Source organism: Anguilla anguilla, chromosome 9 (assembly GCF_013347855.1).
Source record: "Anguilla anguilla isolate fAngAng1 chromosome 9, fAngAng1.pri, whole genome shotgun sequence".
NCBI lineage: Eukaryota > Metazoa > Chordata > Actinopteri > Anguilliformes > Anguillidae > Anguilla > Anguilla anguilla.
The window spans coordinates 29,565,934-29,585,652 of NC_049209.1; the positions used below are offsets into that span (position 1 = coordinate 29,565,934).

The 19,719-nt window shown below is 39.7% G+C and overlaps 2 protein-coding genes across 2 annotated transcripts; both read left to right on the plus strand.

Moving 5' to 3' along the window:
• Positions 1–1,899: 1,899 nt before the first annotated feature.
• On the plus strand, positions 1,900–7,040 carry alkbh6 (alkB homolog 6). The gene is made up of 6 exons (XM_035431959.1): positions 1,900–2,504; positions 3,221–3,289; positions 3,725–3,785; positions 4,359–4,510; positions 4,738–4,836; positions 5,435–7,040. The coding sequence occupies exons 1-6, from the start codon at positions 2,448–2,450 to the stop codon at positions 5,702–5,704; spliced, it is 708 nt and encodes a 235-aa protein (XP_035287850.1). The 5' UTR covers positions 1,900–2,447; the 3' UTR covers positions 5,705–7,040.
• A 1,851-nt stretch (positions 7,041–8,891) lies between these two features.
• zgc:153990 (uncharacterized protein LOC768125 homolog) lies at positions 8,892–18,417 on the plus strand. The gene is made up of 5 exons (XM_035431953.1): positions 8,892–9,056; positions 12,438–12,603; positions 14,632–15,033; positions 16,243–16,293; positions 16,915–18,417. Exons 2-5 carry the CDS (start codon positions 12,480–12,482, stop codon positions 17,355–17,357), a joined length of 1,020 nt encoding a protein of 339 aa, XP_035287844.1. The 5' UTR covers positions 8,892–9,056; positions 12,438–12,479; the 3' UTR covers positions 17,358–18,417.
• Positions 18,418–19,719: the final 1,302 nt, after the last annotated feature.

The following is a 19,719-nucleotide window of genomic DNA, read 5'->3' on the forward strand; positions in this document are numbered from 1 at the left end:
GATTTATTGTTTTGGGATCAAGTCATTTATTCTCATTAGTTTTTTAAAGATAATGTTTTGAATCAAGCAAATACTTCAATTGCACGGTTAAGGTTGATAAAGTGAAGGTGTCTTACCGGTAGAATCTGTCACACCTTTAGCAGCTGACTGGGTAGTGCCTTTGAGCCCCTCGAAAGATTTTTTGACTGAAGCCATGACTGTTCAGCAACCCCTCTGAAGCTCTGTTCAGGCATCAGGAATGCACTGTCTGTAATGCTAGTTTAATACCCTCTGCCTGAGGCAGCACAGCCAAGCCAACACAAGCCAAGCTGATTACATATGCAAAACTATCAAAGGACCCAGATTACTGAGGCATTTCAGATATTAGCTGGCCTGTTGATGTGTCACAGTGTGTGTGCAAAGACCAGCACTTTTTAAGCCCCTTCTCAGTTTTGCAGGGCTAGACATCCTGTTGTGACAGGATGGAGGAGTAGTGTTGAACTTTTTTTTTTTAGCTGTTTGTGACTACTAGTGTGGAAAGATCAGTTTAGGACTGGGTGGTATTTTATCTTAAATCTGTCTGCTTTGCTTGGGTTCAGACATGTTTGTCTTGCTTGACAGAGATGTTAAATGTTGCAAATTTAATGTATTTTTATTGCACACATTCAAACTTACATTCAAGATTCTTTTAAAGACACATTATGGCAGAAACATACATTTGACCATTTTAAAACAAATGCTCTACTGGAATGCATACATTCTAACTGGAAGCTAAATATTCATGCTTTACATATACATACACAAACATCGGTACAAAGACTTAAAGACCAGGCTCCTCTGCTATTTGGGAAGGAAATAAGGAAATGAGACTTGTATGAAGAGTTATTACAAAAAATTGGGGGAAAAAACAGTAATACAGAACAAACACAGCATATGCAGTACCACGCCATGACCATATAAATATTTATGAAGCAAAATAGGCTGTATAAAACACACAACACAGATAACATGCTGTATTTAAATGGGTAATCCACCACAAAACAACATTTAGCTCATTTAACAGATCAAGGTGGAACAGATTAATTCTGTGTGTGGCTGGCCAAAGCAATTCGTGTACAGAGATATCGGCATAATTAAGTACTATATTTATTTATTTTGAAGAACTAACATACGTGGGTATTTTGAATTTGGAGATACCTCAGTCATAGTTGAAGGTGGCGTTGACCGAACTCACGTCAAAGGGAGATTGGGGGTAACTGCTGTTCAAACTGTAAACAGAATTAGCTTGTGAGCTAGCATGTGTAATGGACTTGCTTGTCTGCGCTCCTTTTTTGAAGAGAATCCACTGCCCTTGGATGAGGTGGGGAACATGGACGGTATCTATAGTACAGATATAGGAGCATATTAACAGGCTAGACCAGAGACCACGGTGAAATCACTAATCACTTTTTTAAAAAGTGCTTCACAGAGAAAATGTCAGTCACGTTGTCCATATTTTTCTACAGTCTTTTCTACACATGGGCTTCACACCTTCGTCTCCTCTTCCCCATTCTCTGTCACTGCTGGTAATCTATAAAAATGTCTGTTCTTGCCAGATTTAGCCTATTTTGACATCCAAAGCTTTCTGAGTAAGCTGCATTTTCCCCACTGAATAAGCATTTTCTTTTCCATAGAACTTAAGCAGCAAAGAGAACTGCACTGAACCCATAAACCAAAAATTTTTCTTTCTTTAGTGACTAGTTTGCTAGCGAGTAACTTTACGCTCTCTCCAGGCTGCAAAAATAGCTGTTTCTCATCACCTATGGTCCTGCCAATGGATCCTCCTGGACACAGCACAGTACAGCTACGATAACAACTGCGGAGCAGAAATCTATCCAATAGTATTCCAGTACGCCTGCGCATTGGTAGAAATTTGGACATGTGACTAGACGAATCCGAAATACTTCCTTGTCCGCATTCGTTCACATTGGAATTACCGTATTTGTGTATAAACTAGAGATTCCGCGTAGTGTTTGTATGCGACGTGTTGGTTTATAGGGAATCTGCCGTAAGGAACAGTAGGTAACAGAACGTATAAACCAGACAAGCCGGTTATATAAATGAGTAACTATAGCCGGTTACAGAACTTGGATTTGGCCCGTTCAGAGTGGCCAAGTGGAGTGATTTGCAAGCTTGATTACAACTGCAGACTTGTAGCTGTTTACGTGTAACAAACTATACGTGTAGTAAATTTCTTGTGAAATTAGAAGTAGGCCAATTACGTTTAAAATTAGCGAGAGTGGTAGCTAATTACGGTAACCTTTTGTGGCTAAAAAGACTGGTAAACCAACCGGTGATCTATGCATTTTGCAAACTCATTTTGCAAATTAGTATATTTAGTCAGTCCCAGCCCTTATAAATGGTTACGCTGTCTGGATATCTTCTTTCATTGATTCTTAGTGTTCAGTCTCCTTAATATCCTAACCCATATGGAAGAACCTGCGTGTCAAACTTTGAAAGGACTGGGACATTGTGTCGTTAAAGATGTAAGATTTTTACTGTTAATGTTTTGTTAAACACTGAAATCTAATCGTATTATACAAATGTTGACAAATCTGTGGAACCTAAGTAACCCGGTCTAATGAGTTGTTTGTTTCTTCAAGAGGATTTTTTCTTAAAGAGCCCAGTGAATTATCTGGTTGAGCAGATCTTGAAAGTTTTATTTAAAATATCAGAAAATGGGGTGAGCACAGAAACAGCTTTAACAGCTAAACACAAGCAAACTATAGAGCGTTAGTTCTGTCAACTCAAGCTCATTTCTGACTGATAAAGTAAAATGAAATGATTTGTACACATAAAATAAGTTCAAAATGATTTTTTTAATGCTTTGACATATGAATGTGGACAGTTGGTGGCAGATTGCATGTGTGCTATAATTTAAAATGGGGAAGTATTGGCATCAATTATTGACGAGACAAATATCGGTTATTGATAACAGCACCAGAATTTGCCTGTTTCTCGTGGTTGTTAACGGTGTTGAGGGTTTTTTCTTGATTTGCCTTCATTTGGTACCCCCTCATCATTGTCACTGATAGGAACCTCGTGTTACTCACACCTTTGAGCAAAATAATTATTGTCTTTTCAGAGTACAGTATATTGAATTAAAAAACACACTTGATATTCACTTTTGATATTAAGTACAGTATTTACAGTTTACCTGTCATATCAGTTTTTCCCCTTTTCTTTCCTTTTTTCCGTGAAGGCTCCACCTTCTGTGTATTACTTTCCAGATTACATAACAGAGGCAGAGGAGGCATATCTTTTGCAACAGGTAAGGTTGTCGTTGATATGAACACCAGTCACACACATTAAATTACAAGTTAATGTTTCAAAGCATTTAATTTTTATTACAATTATAAACATTCAATTGTGTTTGTACAGTGCCTTGAAAGGATAGTGCCACCCCAGCCTTTCAGATATAGCAAAATACCTCACAAAAAAGTTAAGTCAGTAGTCAATATTTGAAACTTGAAAGGTGTCACACATGTCAGGTGTACAATAAACTTTCAGAGATAGCTGTAAGTGTAATACTTTAAAGGGGTTCCTGGATAATGCTTCCATCAGTGCAGTTGATTGGAGATGACCACAGAGTTGTGATTTCATATTCAAAATGGTCATTATTCCGGGGAGTGTTTTTGAAAAAGAAGCTTTTAGCTATTAGCCTTTTTGTCTTTTAAATTTCCTGTTTTACCTTTCACTGTTTAAGGTATACAAGGCTCCAAAGACCAAATGGACCCAACTGAAAGGCAGACGGCTCCAGAACTGGGGTACTGTACCATGTCAAATCATGCTTGTTTTTTGTTGTAATTTTTGCAGCGTGTTATCCATATTCTCTTCTACTGGAACTATGCATGTTCTCAGTGTGGTGACCTAGTTTTAAAGTTATAAGTTGATGTGAAAAAAATTGCTATTTCTCAATTGGTCAGTTTTTGCACACACATTAAATATGTTTGGCTTTGAAAGAATGCATCAAACATGGCCAGGTGTTGAGTGGTGTTCAGTGTCGGGTCCATTTAGTCAAATTAGGATTGTGTGTACTGTAGATTAAAATTTTTTCATTGTCCATATGCCCACACAGTCCCATTATTTTTATTTTCTCAGAATTTGAGAGCGTGGTAGAATTTTGGTCAAGAGTTTCTCCTTTACATTCAATCCCTTTAATGTCTTTGGCCACAAGCATCTGGAGCTGTTCCTTAGAAACATCTACTACTGACAACATCTGCCCAAGTCCTGACAAACTGACCTACCAAATTTCCATTTGTATGATTGAAATCTTGAAGAATGTTTGTGCAGGAATATAGCTACATCTATGCACCACTGTATTTTCATATTTTTCATAGGTGGGTTGCCCCATCCAAAAGGTATGCTTGCAGAAAAGCTACCTGAATGGCTACAGAAGTATGCTGAGAGAATCTCTGCCCTCGATATATTTGCTGGAAAAACGGCCAATCATGTCCTGGTGAATGAATACAATCCAGGACAGGGTATAATGGTATAATAAATAATTTGTCTTTGCTTTGTTTTCATATGAAATGTAGCTAGCAGAATTAAATGAAAATGCAAGCACAAGCACATACAACAAAAGTGTGTAATGTACTCTCACAATCATGCTGTTGCAACATTGTGCAAATAGTCAGTGTGCATTGGGAATGTATCCACGATGTTGCATTCACACAGCCATTTTCATACTTAGGCTTGATTTGTTGAATTAATTTTCAGCCACACGAGGATGGGCCACTCTACTACCCCACAGTTTCCACAATCAGCCTTGGGTCTCACACTGTCCTAGACTTCTATCATCCCATCAACAGTGCCCAGGTAAGTACAGGGAATGGGGAATGCCAGAAACCCATTACCCTCATTAGGTTGATATACCACACAACTAACCAACATAAATGGTTACTTTGTCGAGAACTTTACTTGAAAAGGTTATAACACATGCCAAAAATTAAATCTGTACCCTTATTTTAGGTTTTTTGAGATAAGGGATAGAGAGGTACTAGAAAAGACGAGTAAAAATAGTAATACAAAAATCTCTTTCAACAGCGATCTGGCCAAGACAGGCAGCAACAAACAAGCAAGCTAGGCTAGGAACCAATTCTGTGGTATTTACCATGCTAAGCAGGTGGGAAAACATTTTAAAATAAAGAAACTGTATATGCACAAGAGACTTTCACTGAAAGGATAATGCAGTCCAAACAAGTATAGTGAACACTGCAACCATGGAGTTAAAAAACTGTTTAACACAGCGGGCACAAAAGCACATTCCGTACCCAGTTAATCAATCATATACGTTCTGTTATATGTACATCTGCTTTGTGTAATCCTTAAGCTCTCAAATGGCCTTTCTGAAGCCAACCACATTTGTTTTGGTAGTATGTCTGAAGATGCACATAACGCCTCCTCGTTTCCCCAGACCGACGTCCCACAAACGGAAGAAAGCCGCTACTGCCTGTCCCTGCTGGTGCAGCCCCGGAGCCTGCTGGTCCTCCAGGATGAGATGTACAAGCACTACCTGCACGGCATCCAGGGAGTCGTCCAGGACACTCTCACAGACAGGGTGGCCAACCTGTCTCACGCTACCGCCTGCGCTGGAGACTGCCTGACCCGAGGCACCCGGGTTTCGCTCACTATACGCCATGTCCCCAAAATTCTTAGAGCCGCCTTGCTACTGGGGAAGAAGTGATGGGAAGACTGAGCAAGAGAAATAGTCAAATGGAAACGTGAGCCTGTTGAGAATTCTGGCCAGAATATCTCGCCCTTCACCATCTCTGTATGCCAGTAGCATCCTTTCATCATTGTCCTTATATCAAACTTTGCAAAAATGTATTTCAAGCCAAACGCCTGCAGATTATGGTTCCTCTACATCATTGTGGAACATTTGTGGAGCTTTGCCTCATAAATGTCCATTGTTCAACCACAGTAATAACTACGTTGTCATAACATTGAAAGGTTAATTCTTTCAGCAGTATAACCACAGAAAAAGACAAGTATCTGTAGCGGTTTCTGCAGAGGAAACACCTCTTATATGTTGTAGATGCTGTTCCAGCTCACTGGTTCTGTATGACATAAGCTAGTTTTAAAAAAAAAATTTTTTTTTAAAGCAGAACATTCATTGTGCTGTTGATTTGTTTACCTTGATAGCTAGCTCAAACATTCAAAATTTTGCTTTCAGTGCAAACTTTCATTTTTTGAACCAAGTTAGCCTGATTTTTATCCCTTTTCTCCCAATTTGCATTGTCCAGTCATATTTATCATTCTTTCTCATCAATACAGTGTTCTTCACCAAATAAAAAAAGTTCATGCATGCACTCATTCTATTCCAAATTGCATATTACATAGTATAGTTGCAGTACGAAATAAGCTGAACCTGTCAGTGCCTGATGTGGGTCTACAGCAGGCCCACCTAGGGAAAAAGTAAGTCCCAATAGGCTGATTCAAAATGATTGATAAACAGTAAGTCCATTCATGTTGTATGAATCCCATCTTGATACACCAATATGCAAGGCCATGTAATAGTATGCATACAGTAGTATAGAGGGAAGAAAAATCTTCATTCCTTCTCTCAACACTGATTGAATGTGGGTTAAAACACATAAGCTCTCTACATTAATAGAAATACCTTTGCTAACTTGCTGAGTTGTGTATCCTGAGAATGAAAGGAGTTAGGTTAGCTAAATTGTAGCCTCATTTGTGACGCTTATAATATCTGAGGCTGACAAACTTAACATAACTCCAACCAGTCGGGGGTGTGCTTTGCGAATAAACCAATGAACAGTACTTCAGGGAAATTACTTTGAAACTTGTGTAGGTGGCTCTCTAAATGGCATTTCTAAGTCTGAACATTCTCAGCTGGTGCTTATGTGCACAATGTCCACAATGGAATATGGAGTCAATTTTGTGCCAAAAGTATTGTCTGCGTAGGAAAAAACACGCACGTGTAGGAAAACAAATTGCTCGCGTAAAAAAACAAATCGTAGGCATAGATGTGGAAATGTTTCTCGTGATCATAAAAAATAAAATCAAACGCATTTTTCTGAAATGCAAAAAGGTTATGTTCACAAATGTAAAAAAATAAAATTGCAATTGTTTTTTCTCACTCGTGTTTACGATTTCATTTTTTTTTTTTGGCTGAACCTAACACACATCAGCCGGCCTACCAATGGTGTAATTTCATAACTCGGCCGACCAATGGTGTAACTTCATCACTCAGTCACAGACATTCACGTTTCTAGGGCTGGCCCCGCTGTTGTGGTCCAGCCAAAAAGGCGTCAGACACGTATTCCAATCCATTGCTCAGCTTAGCAGAGAATGCACATTTCAGAGCGCCTCAGAGACAGATAGAATAATAATACATATTTCAAATAATAAATACAAAATTGATAAAGACGAAATATCAACTCGCCATCCCTGCTACCTGCATGCTGTGAGCAGAGTACCATTATTTATTTATACATTGGCAGACTACAGCATAAATTGCGTCTTTTTTATATTCAATATTAGTAATTGCAGCGAGAAACTGCAGCTGTAGACACAAGAAAGTTTGTTATATTATGGTAGCAACAGAACGAAGCAGACTATATATTTACCGTCATTGTTTTATTATACCAGCGTGTTTTCTCGCGTTTGCAGAGAAACTGAAATACTATCAAGAAAAATGGTTTAGCTATTTCTCAGCATAATGACAGATTCAAAGACTAAACGAACTAACCCAATATTGTCTTCAAATGGATCCATGCCAAAGAAAAGTAATTATTCATCCTCTCAAAAAGCTTTTACTAACAAACTTTTAGTAGCATGCACTTTGACACTGTCTTCCATTGCTTCCCCGACCCTCCCCTAACCTAGTATATGGCTGGACCTAACACACGTGATCCGGCCGGCCAATGGTGTAACTTCATAACTCGGCCGACTAATGGTGTAACTTCATCACTCACTCAGTCAGTCAGTCAGTCACAGACATTCACGTTTGTAGGGCTGGCCCCGCTGTTCCGGTCCAGCCAAAAAAAGGTTTTGAGAGATCATGTGCCCCAGTATCTATGTGGGACACTGCGTGTGGCTCCTAGTCATGATTCAATATATTACAACAAACATTAAATAGATTAACATTACATTTACATTCAAAAATCAACTGAATGGAGAGCAGCAGAGGGAAATCATATGTTAGCAGGGCACAGGAGAGCTCATCCATCATTTGACCTAAGTATAAAAATTCCACTATAAAAAGTGGATGCCCCTAAATTACATGCATTTCTGAAAAAGCATTGCCAGACAATCCACTCCATGAAAGATCTTAAGCAGCATATGTGTGGGCTGCTGATGCACATGAACAGAATATAAATTTTGTGCAGGCAATAACTAGGTTTAATGTCCGCCGCTTGCCACAGATTAACAACAGTGAAATGCCTGTTGTCTCATTCTAACAGCCGTGATGAATGCAACGAGTGACAGAGTGGGAAGATTGCTGTCAATAATTAAGTGACAATAAACTTATTGTGGATGGCTGGAAGCGGAAAATAATATCAGTTTACAAATTCAGTGTAGTGGAATGAATACAGTTCCATTGTTGATACAATTTTGTATTACAATAGACTTTCATTTGTATAATATACTATTCCAATGGGTAGTTTGGGCAGAGAAATTTTGGCATAAGATTTGCTGTTCTCAATGTTATAGTACTTGAGTGAAGTATTACCTGCTAATTTCTTTAAATCAAAATCACTAGGTTTTTCGTATGAGAGTAATTCCGTGGAAATAAGTTTAGGTATGTAGCATATCAGTTCGTTCTTTAAATTTCATCTCCTATTAGACGCCAACGCAGTAGGTGGCGGTATGCACCTCTAAGTTGGTTTACAGGCCGGGAGTAAATCCATTAAAGAAGAATTGCACTTGCTTTTGGGTGGCATATCTTCCTTGTAATGATAAACAGTGGTCGCTGGATTGTGAATAAAGAATTTGACATAAGGTCTTTGCCGTTTTAGACTCCGATTTTATGAAGTTTGCGGATTTATGTGCCTACACATTCCCACGTTAATAAGGTAATGAAAGAGCTCTACCTGCATGCGTTTAAATGTGTAACAGTCATGAGTCGTACTATTCCACAGGTAAGGGCTGTTCCTTTTCGGAACAATATGCAAAGAAGCCAGCTAGCTGTTCCCGTTTACGCCATTAATTAACCCCCGACGAAATTAACCCTCCATCAAAATGACAGTCTTGAACTGGCAAAATGCAGGGTTATATTTTTTTAGTTATGCAATTTTATTATAAAGATATGTCTATATTTAATTTCAGTAGACTGCTGCGACTGTGGAAGGCGGACTGGCTTGGGCGGGCTGCAATGGTGTTATAATAGCTTACTAGTAGCCTAAGCATGGCTGTAACGATAGTTAGCGCGTTCACTGTAACAAAGAATCAGGGAGATTTGCTGAATGCACAAAAATGGTTATTAGATGTGATTAACTAACATATTTATCACTCAGTAAGTAACACACGTAAGTGTGTACCACAAATAACCATTAAAAAAATAACCATTACTATTACATTGCTATTTACTGGTGTTTGAATTATGTCGTTTTGTGCCTTGTGATCTGAAACAATAACTCCGAAGAAATGGCTACATGTGAAGAGCCACCTGTGTACTTGTGCAAAACCGGTAAAATTCATTGAGAACTTCGAAACAAGGAATTTCTCCTAGTTTTACATGTATCTAATCTAGTCTATTGTAGGGCAACGTACAGATAGAAAACCTAAAGTGTAAGATTATTCAATCGTAATGCAACACAAATCATTCGGATTTTTTATTTTATTTTTTACTTGTTATTGGTATTTTGAATCGTCTGCCCAAATGTGAATTTGTTCTGATTCTACCCCCTAGTTAACAGTAATTTATCAAGAAAAGTACATTTTGAAACAACATTTTAATACTACACGTTTCAAAAGGTAAACAGCTCTCAAGTGCATTTCAGCAAAATAGCAATAAAAAAGTCTGACTTTGCAGGAATTCTTTGCGTGTAGTTCAATTGCAGCCATCCAGTTGTGGAACCTTTCTGAATCCAGCTCATTACTGATATGCATGACCTTGAGTCAGTGGAGAACTACTCACAATGAGGAGGTAGTCTACAAATTTTAACAATGGGGCACCACCTAAGGGATTTGCCCAATACACCTGCTTCCTCTATCACCCTGTGACTGGGATTGCCTAAGGCTGCGTTTAACAGAGTTTTCTAGAGTAATTAACTAAATTACTGTTAAGATTTGTGATTAAATGTCTTAATCAAACAGTGGTATAGATAGTAATGTTGGCTGTTGCTAAAGCCAGGCAAACCAAGCAAAGTAAAAATTGCTCATGTAATTTGGTAACAGATGTGTAACAGTGAAAAGAATGAACAAGAGAAGGGAGTTACACTTTATTTGCAACTTTACAATCACTTCTTGGCGATTATATATGAACTTGTGACATGTTCCCTTTTTTAATTTGGTGTAGCAGTCAAATTATTCTGAGCTTCCCTCCCCCTCTGTGTCTATACCTGTGGGTCTACCTGGCCTACCTTCTCTCCAATTGTTGCTATTATTGGAGTGGGAAAAACGGCCACTTTCTGGACAAAATGTTTGTTTTCTTAATGCATTAATAACTTAGTTTAGCTACAAAGTAGTATCACTCCTGGTTAGTGTCGAAGAGGGAAGCGTAGCTTCAATTCATAAACGATATGTACAACTAAGCTGGTTATTCACCTACTACCGACTATTCTATGAGTGTGAAAAGATAGAGTTGAAAAGTTAGTCGGGGAGGAAAGAGCGAGACCACATGTGGTTGTACTCTATAGGTGGCTAACCAATTCAAACAGTTACACCACAAATGCAACTCCTTTGAAAGATCAGTAATGGAAGACAAATAGAAATGCACAGATTCACATTACTCTCAGTGAAGACTGAACTAAACTGTAGCTACTGCCTTGGATGTTTAGTGAGTCTTAATAAGATCCTTCCACATGCATTGTCTTCAGTGGTTGCAGTTGGGTCCTTGAAAGAACACGGTCGTGGCGTGGCAAATTTGTGTAGGTTTCTGGCAGCAGTACGTGCAAGCCGGGGTCCTTTTCCCGTATGCAGTGGCGATGTCCTGCGGTCGTTTGTAAGAAAGCGTGTCCCCCCTTTTTTTTATTTTTGAGATTATTCAAATTTCTCATGGTCAGTTAACTCAGCTTCCACGTGGGGTGAAGCACAAGGCGAGCTATGTTGGCAGCATGTAGGCTAGTTGCTGTGGAGAGCAGTTTAGATAAGCCTCTACAGTGAAAGCAGCAATGGTAGGTATCCTGCCAGCTGCATAATTCAGGAGAGCTTCACAGAGTTGTGGGAACTCTGGAGACGTGGAAGCTCCATGGACTGTGGATGCTCCCTGAACAGTGTCTGAGTGCCTGGGGTTAGAGGTGCAAGAAAGGAAATGTCGGACAAAAAGCAAGAAGAGAGCAAGCAATTATCATCCCTCACTTTTATTCACCTGGTGTAGGGGTGGGAACCTTCACACTTGTACTATGTGATGAGGATTAAGAATGGTGTGCACGTGATGTCTTCAGGCGCATGTCATCTTCTTAAAGAGACAGTCACTGTTTGTGTAAGGACTGTCAACTGGCTGTTGGCCTCTACATGGCTACACCTCCCACAGACGGAATGCGACAGAGCTTTGCATCAGTGTGTTGTCAGGGTAGTCTATTGAAAAGTATGTTTAAAATGGACAGTGTGATTCAAAATGCTGCCGAGAACAATCAAATGGTGCTATTATATATTCCAAGCTATTGAAGGCCAGGCAGCTTTAGAACTTTTCTTTGACATCTTGCAATGTAATGTTTCCTAAAAGGAGATCATTAAACAGAATATCACTGTCCCAGATTTTTATGCAGAACGTCCATTTTATCACCTTTATCTGGCTTTAGCCTTGCCCTTTGGCATGTGACAATATTGCCGCCACTGCAAAACCGTTTATTGTAGTGTTAATCGAGTCCACATGTTTGGGATGGTTCTTGATCACCCTCTCCCAGTCGCTATTCTATAACCGAGTGCTATGGCAATCAGTGGTGACGCGTTGTCACTTGCACTTGTAACCTGCATTGTCCTTATGATAAGTTTACTGAAACTATCTGGGCAGCAGGCATGGTTGATTTGCCAGTTGCATGGTTACACTTTCCTTTTTATTTTTAACATAGCTAAGTTTAAGACTTCTGTAAATCAGAAATAAGAAATCCTATGAATTATTATGAAGCTATTAATGTTGTTAGGACATGTCAAAGTCCACCTTTTAATTGCGCCTGAGAGTCCATGTATGGAACATTTTCTTTCTTGCCTCTTGAGGTTATTTTTATTCACACTCATAAAATCAATCAGTGGTTTTCCACAAAATAATGAGTTTGCTTATTTGGCGTCTACAGGCAGGTCAGCAGTGAGGAGGGATAGACAGCTTCGGCCACAAGATGTCTGCTTCCTCCTACAGCCCCAATAGTGGCATACGCTTCAAGAGGAGAAAGGCACGCTTCACATTCAGTGAGGTCCACATCCTGCTGGATGAAGTGAGGAAGAACCGTCACATCGTCGTCGGCAAGTGCTTTGCAACCCCTCCATATTCCGTATGGGGTATTATATGTTGTGCACAAATACTGCAAGAACATAGCTATATTATTTCACTGCCTTTTCACCCCAATTTGGAATGCCCAATTATATTTATTTGTGCCTATTGCTGCAACCTCCTTTGTGGATTTAGGACAGCAGACAAGCATGTTCTCTCTGAAGCATGTGATGTCAGCCACTGCTTCCTGCCACACTAAAATTTGCATGTCAGTCTTGCACTGCCATTGGTGGGAGACATTTTATGTGCAGCTTAACAGGTTTGCAGCACCTGACTAACCATTGGCTGCCAGCCACACTTGGCAATGGCATGGCCTGGATTCATTACCAGACTATGGGGCCCATCCATGCACTAGACCAGTGCCTTAACAGGATCAGCCATCCAGCACTCCCTCTCACAGCCAGATTTTAGAATTTTAGAAATTTCCTTAACAGGAGTCAATGAATTCATGAATGATAAATGATTACAGATTAATCCAACGGTATCTGTAATCATAATTTAACAAAATGCAAGCCACAAACAACACATAACACCCTGCTAAATTTTTTGTCTAGTTATAACCTAAAAGCTATATAGTGGATCTTCATCAAAAGTGAAGGCAAAAGTTCTCTGGGGCATGTAATGAACCCTGAAAAAATCCTTCTATGTATAAATATTTCTGTATACAGAATGGATAAAGAGAACAATAATTTCCAGACCACTCATTGGGCCTCATTGACAGAACTTTTCTTAAGTTCTTCTTGCTTTTGTTCTTAATAAAAAATTCCTATGAAAAGCATACACAAATTTTGTGTATATTTTTGGCGTATCAGATTATCAATGCCAAATTCGATGCATGTGCCCGTTCATGTTGAATAGCATAAGGGGACAGCCTAGCAATCCTATAAAAGGGATGCTGACTTTTGGGTAATGTGCAAATATCAGCCATTCCTCAATCTCAGCAAATTTATCCATGGGGACCCTAAAGGTGCGCTCTCTACCGAAGACATGTTACCTATGTAATCGAAAAGCAGCTAATACGCCAATGTCAAGTAGCCTACTGTGTTTGGCTTGATGCTTGTTGGTCTTTATATATTGCCTGATTGGTCAGTGTGGCAGAAGAGGCTTCAGGGTACACAGCCTTATGTTTTAGTGTGTGTGCTTTGTGCTCCTAGGTGGAGTGACATAGCCCAGTTTTTCTGCCCTTTCATACTGCAGCTACCATATTACTGCTACCTTTTAACTGCAACTGACAGGAGGCTTCTGTGAGCACAGCTCAAAGAAACATGATGACATCATCTTGAGTTTCACTCTTTGTGCCCATTTCATCTGGCAATGGTATTTTGGCATGCCCAGTAGCCTCTGGTACTGGAGAGTGCACTCCTCTGCAAGGATGCTACACCGTTTGAGGACTCAAGTCATCTTTCATATTCAAACAGTTTTTTGAGTTGGTGCTGAGGAAGGGGTGGATTCTCTGGATGCTGTACTTGAGTGTGCTAGACCAACATTTCACTGTGATGTTCCTGAAGAGGGACAGTGTATTGTCCAGTACCACTTTAAGTTTCCTAGCAGAAGAGGTTGACATTGAGGTACCACCCAGAGTGAAAGTTCAAGCGGGGCGAGCATCTCAGTTTTAGCTAAGTTGATCTTCAGGTGATGGTTTGCCGACAAGGTGAGATTCGAGCTGAAACAATGTATCGGAAGGAGGAAAGAGAATAGAAGTTTGTGTAGTGTGATAAGGCAGTTCCGTCATTTCCTGTCTTTGGCTAAGAGACTTAGTATAGAGAGGAAGGTGCAGCAGGACAAACTGAGTCAAAAATACGAGTTCAAGGCGGTGAATTCTTTCTGAAGGCCCTGTATCTCACTCATCTCCATTTACTACAGTTGCTTTGTCCATTCTTTCCTTTAATAATGTTAATATTGCTTTCCAACAACAACTGCCGCACAGATAACACACCTCAGAACCTTCTCCTTTGCTTTTCCAAGGTTCCTGAGTTTGTGCGTTTGTGTATTTCCCACAGGCAAGTTCAACCGAGGTGTACCAACAGAAGTAAAGAAGCACACTTGGGCAGCGATTACAGCCTGCATCAACGAGATTGGAGAATGCCAACGTGAGGTCATCGAGGTTATCAAGAAATGGTCTGATCTGAAGTGTGACACTAAACGTAAGGTAGCTGCTATTCGGGCTGGGGCAGTCCCTTACAGAGGTATGAACTCTTACCTCTCCCGTGAACTCTCTCCCATTGAGAACATCGTCCACCAGATCCTAGAGCTCGATGGCAAACGTGGCAGACTGCCAACATCTGACAGGAACGTCTACTCAGGAACGGGCTGTAGAGAAGAGGAAGAAGGAGATGAAGAAGAAGAAGAGGAGGCTGTGACCCTAGGCATACCCTCTTCATCTGTCGACAACTCAAACAATGGCGAGATAAATGTCCCCACAATACCACTTCCTCCCCATCCCCATGGAATGCCTGTGCCCTTGTCTGTACCGATGTCTGTGCCACCGTCAGTGTCTGTACCTTTGTCCGTACCCATGTCTGTACCTACGTCAGTGTCTTTACCCTTGCCTGTGCCCACTTCTGTGTCTGTGCCTATGTCCATACCTCTGTCTATACCCATGCCAGTGTCAATGTCTATGCCCCCTGTCTTATTATTACATAAAGAGGATCATGCTGTACCCTCTCCAGTGTACTGCATCAGATCTCGTGAGTCACTCTTCTGAGTGTCATTGTACTCTGTCTTCTGGTACAGTTGGGAACATATGAAACTGCTAGGAAATGGCAGCACGCAGTCTTATTCTGTAAAGTTTATTATACTAATAGGATCCCTTATTGGATGAAAGCTTGAAAGGTAGGCACAATGTTTTACTGTTTTATCAAGAGGACACACGAGGTACAGATTTCATTGATCATGTTGTCTGTGCTTTCAAATTTATCCTCATCAGAATGCGAGCTTTAATTTCCGTTCTTTCACAGATTTGGCATAAACAGTCCTATTATGGAGTTGAGACGCTTGCAAAAAATTTCACATTTTTTAATGTGTTATTTTTGATTAAACTATGAAGAGTTATCTGTTCTTGGTACCTACGTTCATAATATAAACTAACCAGTACAAATTGCACATTCATGCTGTCACGTGAAATCTCAATGTGTTTCCAAAACATGGACATGCTTCTGGTTTGACACCTGTATTGTATATTTAAGGAAAATTCAAAAATCAGTTTCTTTTTCATTTTTTTGCGAGTGAATACAAATACTCAGAACATGATACATTTATTGCCCCATTTTATGAGATGGCACCCCTGAAAATGAAAAGTTCCAAAAGCAGGCCTAGTTTGCACTCACATAGTCTTTAATTACAATATATGTATGATATGCAGTGTATGAAAACAAATCAAGCTTTAAGTAACAACATGTAATGAATGAAATGGGGTGAATTCTTTCTTTATTCAGCAAAAAAGGTTTGGAAATTTTACCTGCTTATTTTATGTATTGTTTTCTCTCTTACATTATATAAGCATAAGCAAATTTAGGAAATGTATCAATTTTATTAGTCTTAAACAACATTGAGTATAGATGTCTAATTTCAGTTTGTATATGTAATTTTTTCCATTTCCCTTTTATAATTAGGAGACACCTCCCATTCTCCTTTTGAGATGCAGTATGAAATAAGTTATGAAGGTAAGTCAAATTATATTATGTACATACACCTTTCATTAGTTTCTATATGCATACAATAATCCAAGTTTGGCAAGTTGTTTTAACTTTAATTACAGTCTTTACATGTTGTAATTCCATTTCTAGAGATTCAGTTCCAGTTCAGTATTTAATCATTTAATAATCGTAATTTTAATAAACTGATATCAGGAACTGCATTTTAATTTCAGAAGATTTCTAGGTTTACTGCTTTCACATCAGTAAGAGAAACAGGCATTCCATATATCAGAAATACATTTTTTACCACAAATATTTTTTATTCATGATCTCAGAAATGGGATTTTTACTTGCAATAATGAAAATTCATGATACCACTTCAGAAAGTCACCTTACTGGATTGAAAATACAGCAAAAATTTTCCTACATTAGTATTAAATAGCTAGTGGGGCTGTGGTGATTAAGTCTAATGTGTCTAAGCAAATTTGACAATTAATCTGCCTGTTTTTGAAGATCCAGTGTAGTGCCCAATGAGCTATATTGTATGCCTACAGAAATGGGAAAAATATTTTCTTTCTGCTATTCCAGTTGCATAAAGGAATATAAAACTTTGTAAAAACAAGTAATCATTTTATTTCACTCCTTCAGACCAGGAGCTGCAGCTGATGGACTCTGATGAGGAGTACCAGGAGAGAGCTCTGCCACCCCCGAACCTCCCAGAGGATGAGCATCACCCGGCCAGCCTAGGCCACGTCACCGCTTCAGCTACAACCAGCCATCCCGCGTCATCCTCCTCTTCATCATCTGGGGCCCGGAAGCAGTCGCAGCCAGCCCTGAGCGCTCAAGACAAAATAGCCCACTGTACAGCGCTCAGCATCCAGGAGCAACACAACACCAACGTTCTGCTGGAGACGGTGTCCCGCTCCCTGGAACTGCTCTCCGAGTCCGTGCAGCAGCTAGCGGAGACCCAGCAGGAGTTTGTGCACGACTCCCTGCAGCTGCAGAGGGAGACGGTGCACATCCTGCGCGACTTTGCCACCGGAGCCCTCGCCCTCATGCACGACAAGCTCAATGGGCGGCCTGCACTGTAACGACCACCAACAGGGCCTCAAGTCCCTGTTTATAGAGCTTTCCAACCACATATGCACTTGCTCCTGTGAAGCAAGGAGGCAGGACAGAGAGACATTTAAAGTATGAGAGGGGTTATATACATCTGGGTTTTAACACTGGTCAGCTTTTGTTCGTAAATTATGGATGGCACTCATTTCAATGGTGAGAACACCCAGTTCTTGCATAAGGGCCAGCTTTTACTGAAGTGCATGGCTCTTGGTTTTATTTTTTCCTTTTGATTGATGTATGTGGCCTGAAATGGCCTAATATTCCAGTTTTCCTGCTGCTTGAATGCTAGTCTGAGGTCATTAGACATTTGTAATATATTTTGTAATATATTTATGTTTGTAATATATTTTATAAAGCAAAGGCCGACGTAGAGGGCAGTGGTTTCGACAATCATTCCTTTGAAAATGTATTCACAACCCTTTTATGACAGCAGGCATTAACAAGAATTCCAGCAAACTGAAGATGCAGATTTATCTGGGACATTTCTTGTCCATATAATGGTCTACAGTATATCACAACTGCTGTATTTTAATATCTCCTGATGGTTTAAATGTGTTTGTGTAACAGGTAGGGTGAATTTCAGACTGATCAACCAGTCATTTTTCAGTTCTAGATCCAAGATGGAGATGGTGCTAGTAGTGGTTTCTTATATTTGTACAAACATTAAGATGTCCTGTTATGACATCTGTACTCATAAGTTCACCAAGAAACATGGAACAAAGTGATTCATGAATGTGTGTTCTGTAATAAATGTTGTCATTTAAAAAAATATCACCTGCTCGGATTATCGGATTATGCTTATGGCTCAATAAGAAGTGATAGTTTTATATTTATATTTATACAGTTTATATATATAGCGCAAACAGTTTTTCACATAACTGGTACCATTTTTCACTGAGCAACCACACAAGAAAGTCAGTGAGGGAATATTTGGTGAAAATGCTTATACATGTGTAATGTGTATTTATAAGGGTGTGTTCCTATTAAATCCACTTCAATTTTTGGATTTGAATTAAGAAAAAATTAATTTTTTGCTGTTTGTCTCAATCAATTCATCAACTCGTAAAAACTATGCAAGCATTATTGAATTATGGATTGTCCTGTGGAAAGCATTTTGAAAGTTGCACAAAACCTTTGCTCTGAAAGACCTTCTACAGATATTCTTCAGGCATTTTCTTTTGCGTGATGTTAAATTAAGAGGGTGAGCATAACATTTCACCCTGCCACAAGCATAAGTACATTTAACAACACACTATTACTAGCTGTCTGAAACAGTGAAGGATACGGTAAATTTAAAATGTATAACAAACAAGTAACCAACTATCAGGAATCAATACAAAAAGAAAGAATATAGGTCACCTGTTGATGGGAACCTCCAAAATGAGCAGACTGATTTTTTTTTTTAGTACTTGCGATTGGAATTCTCTCTTAATGAATTAGGTATTCATTCCTCCTCAGATGTTTCGCCCAGTTGCCTGTTAACCCCATACTGCTAGCGGATCTGAAAAAATGTCTCCTGAAACTGAATATTCAGTCCTCGAATGGACTCCCAAGTGCATCCTTCATTAAGTTCAGTTCCTTCAAAGTTTTTTTTTATTTTTATTTTTTACTGCATGGTAGAAGTTCAATACGCTCAGCTTCTTGACCAAGAGTTGCTCATATTTGCATCAGCCATCTCCTTGAAATGCTTTAACACTAAAGACCCATTGGCGTACAAGGCCTTGGCTACTGCGCAGCCAGGAAGGGTGGAGCAAGAACAGAGTAGTTGATTTTTCGTTCTGGGGCACTGTCCATTCAAGTGTTTCTGCTCCCTGGAAGTGCTGGAGAACCATGGAGAGCGCTGGCCTCTCTCACTGCCAGGGAGACTGGTGTGCCCTGTTGTAAAAATCACAGCTGATACCCACTGCCTAATTGTTGGACTGTATTAAGGCCTGCTCCTTACGTCTTTGGGGAGAGACAGAGAGACCGTTGTCCTGGCAACATTCACCACAATTGCCTGATTGGCAAGCCTTTGGGACTCTTTTTGTTGTTCCTTTTGGAAGCTGTGCCTTTTTATTCTTATGGGATCTGTGATTTTGATGTCACATTTTTTGTTGTTACTGTTCTTTGTTCCTTGGCCGGGGTAAACAAAAGGCAGTGAGACCTGTTTTATTTCCTTGTCTTGTTCATCCGCCGCCTGACAGTGACAATCCCAGCACCGCACCACATCGCAGGAATGTGGAGAGAGCATCCCCTGGTGGTCAATAGTAAAAAGAACATTTCCTCATTCCTTTTTATTGTATCTTTTTACCATTTCGATTTGGGAAAAATAGGCAAAGCCAAGGTGTACCGATG

Excerpts from the sequence above, each read along its gene's own strand:
- alkbh6 (XM_035431959.1), top strand. The coding sequence starts at position 2,448 with ATGGAAGAACCTGCGTGTCAAACTTTGAAAGGACTGGGACATTGTGTC. Across the intron at positions 2,505-3,220 it reads GACATTGTGTCGTTAAAGAT|GCTCCACCTTCTGTGTATTA; the intron begins GTAAGATTTTTA and ends TTTTCCGTGAAG. Across the intron at positions 3,786-4,358 it reads CAGACGGCTCCAGAACTGGG|GTGGGTTGCCCCATCCAAAA; the intron begins GTACTGTACCAT and ends TATTTTTCATAG.
- zgc:153990 (XM_035431953.1), top strand. The coding sequence starts at position 12,480 with ATGTCTGCTTCCTCCTACAGCCCCAATAGTGGCATACGCTTCAAGAGG. Across the intron at positions 12,604-14,631 it reads GAACCGTCACATCGTCGTCG|GCAAGTTCAACCGAGGTGTA; the intron begins GCAAGTGCTTTG and ends TATTTCCCACAG. Across the intron at positions 15,034-16,242 it reads TGTCGACAACTCAAACAATG|GAGACACCTCCCATTCTCCT; the intron begins GCGAGATAAATG and ends TTTTATAATTAG.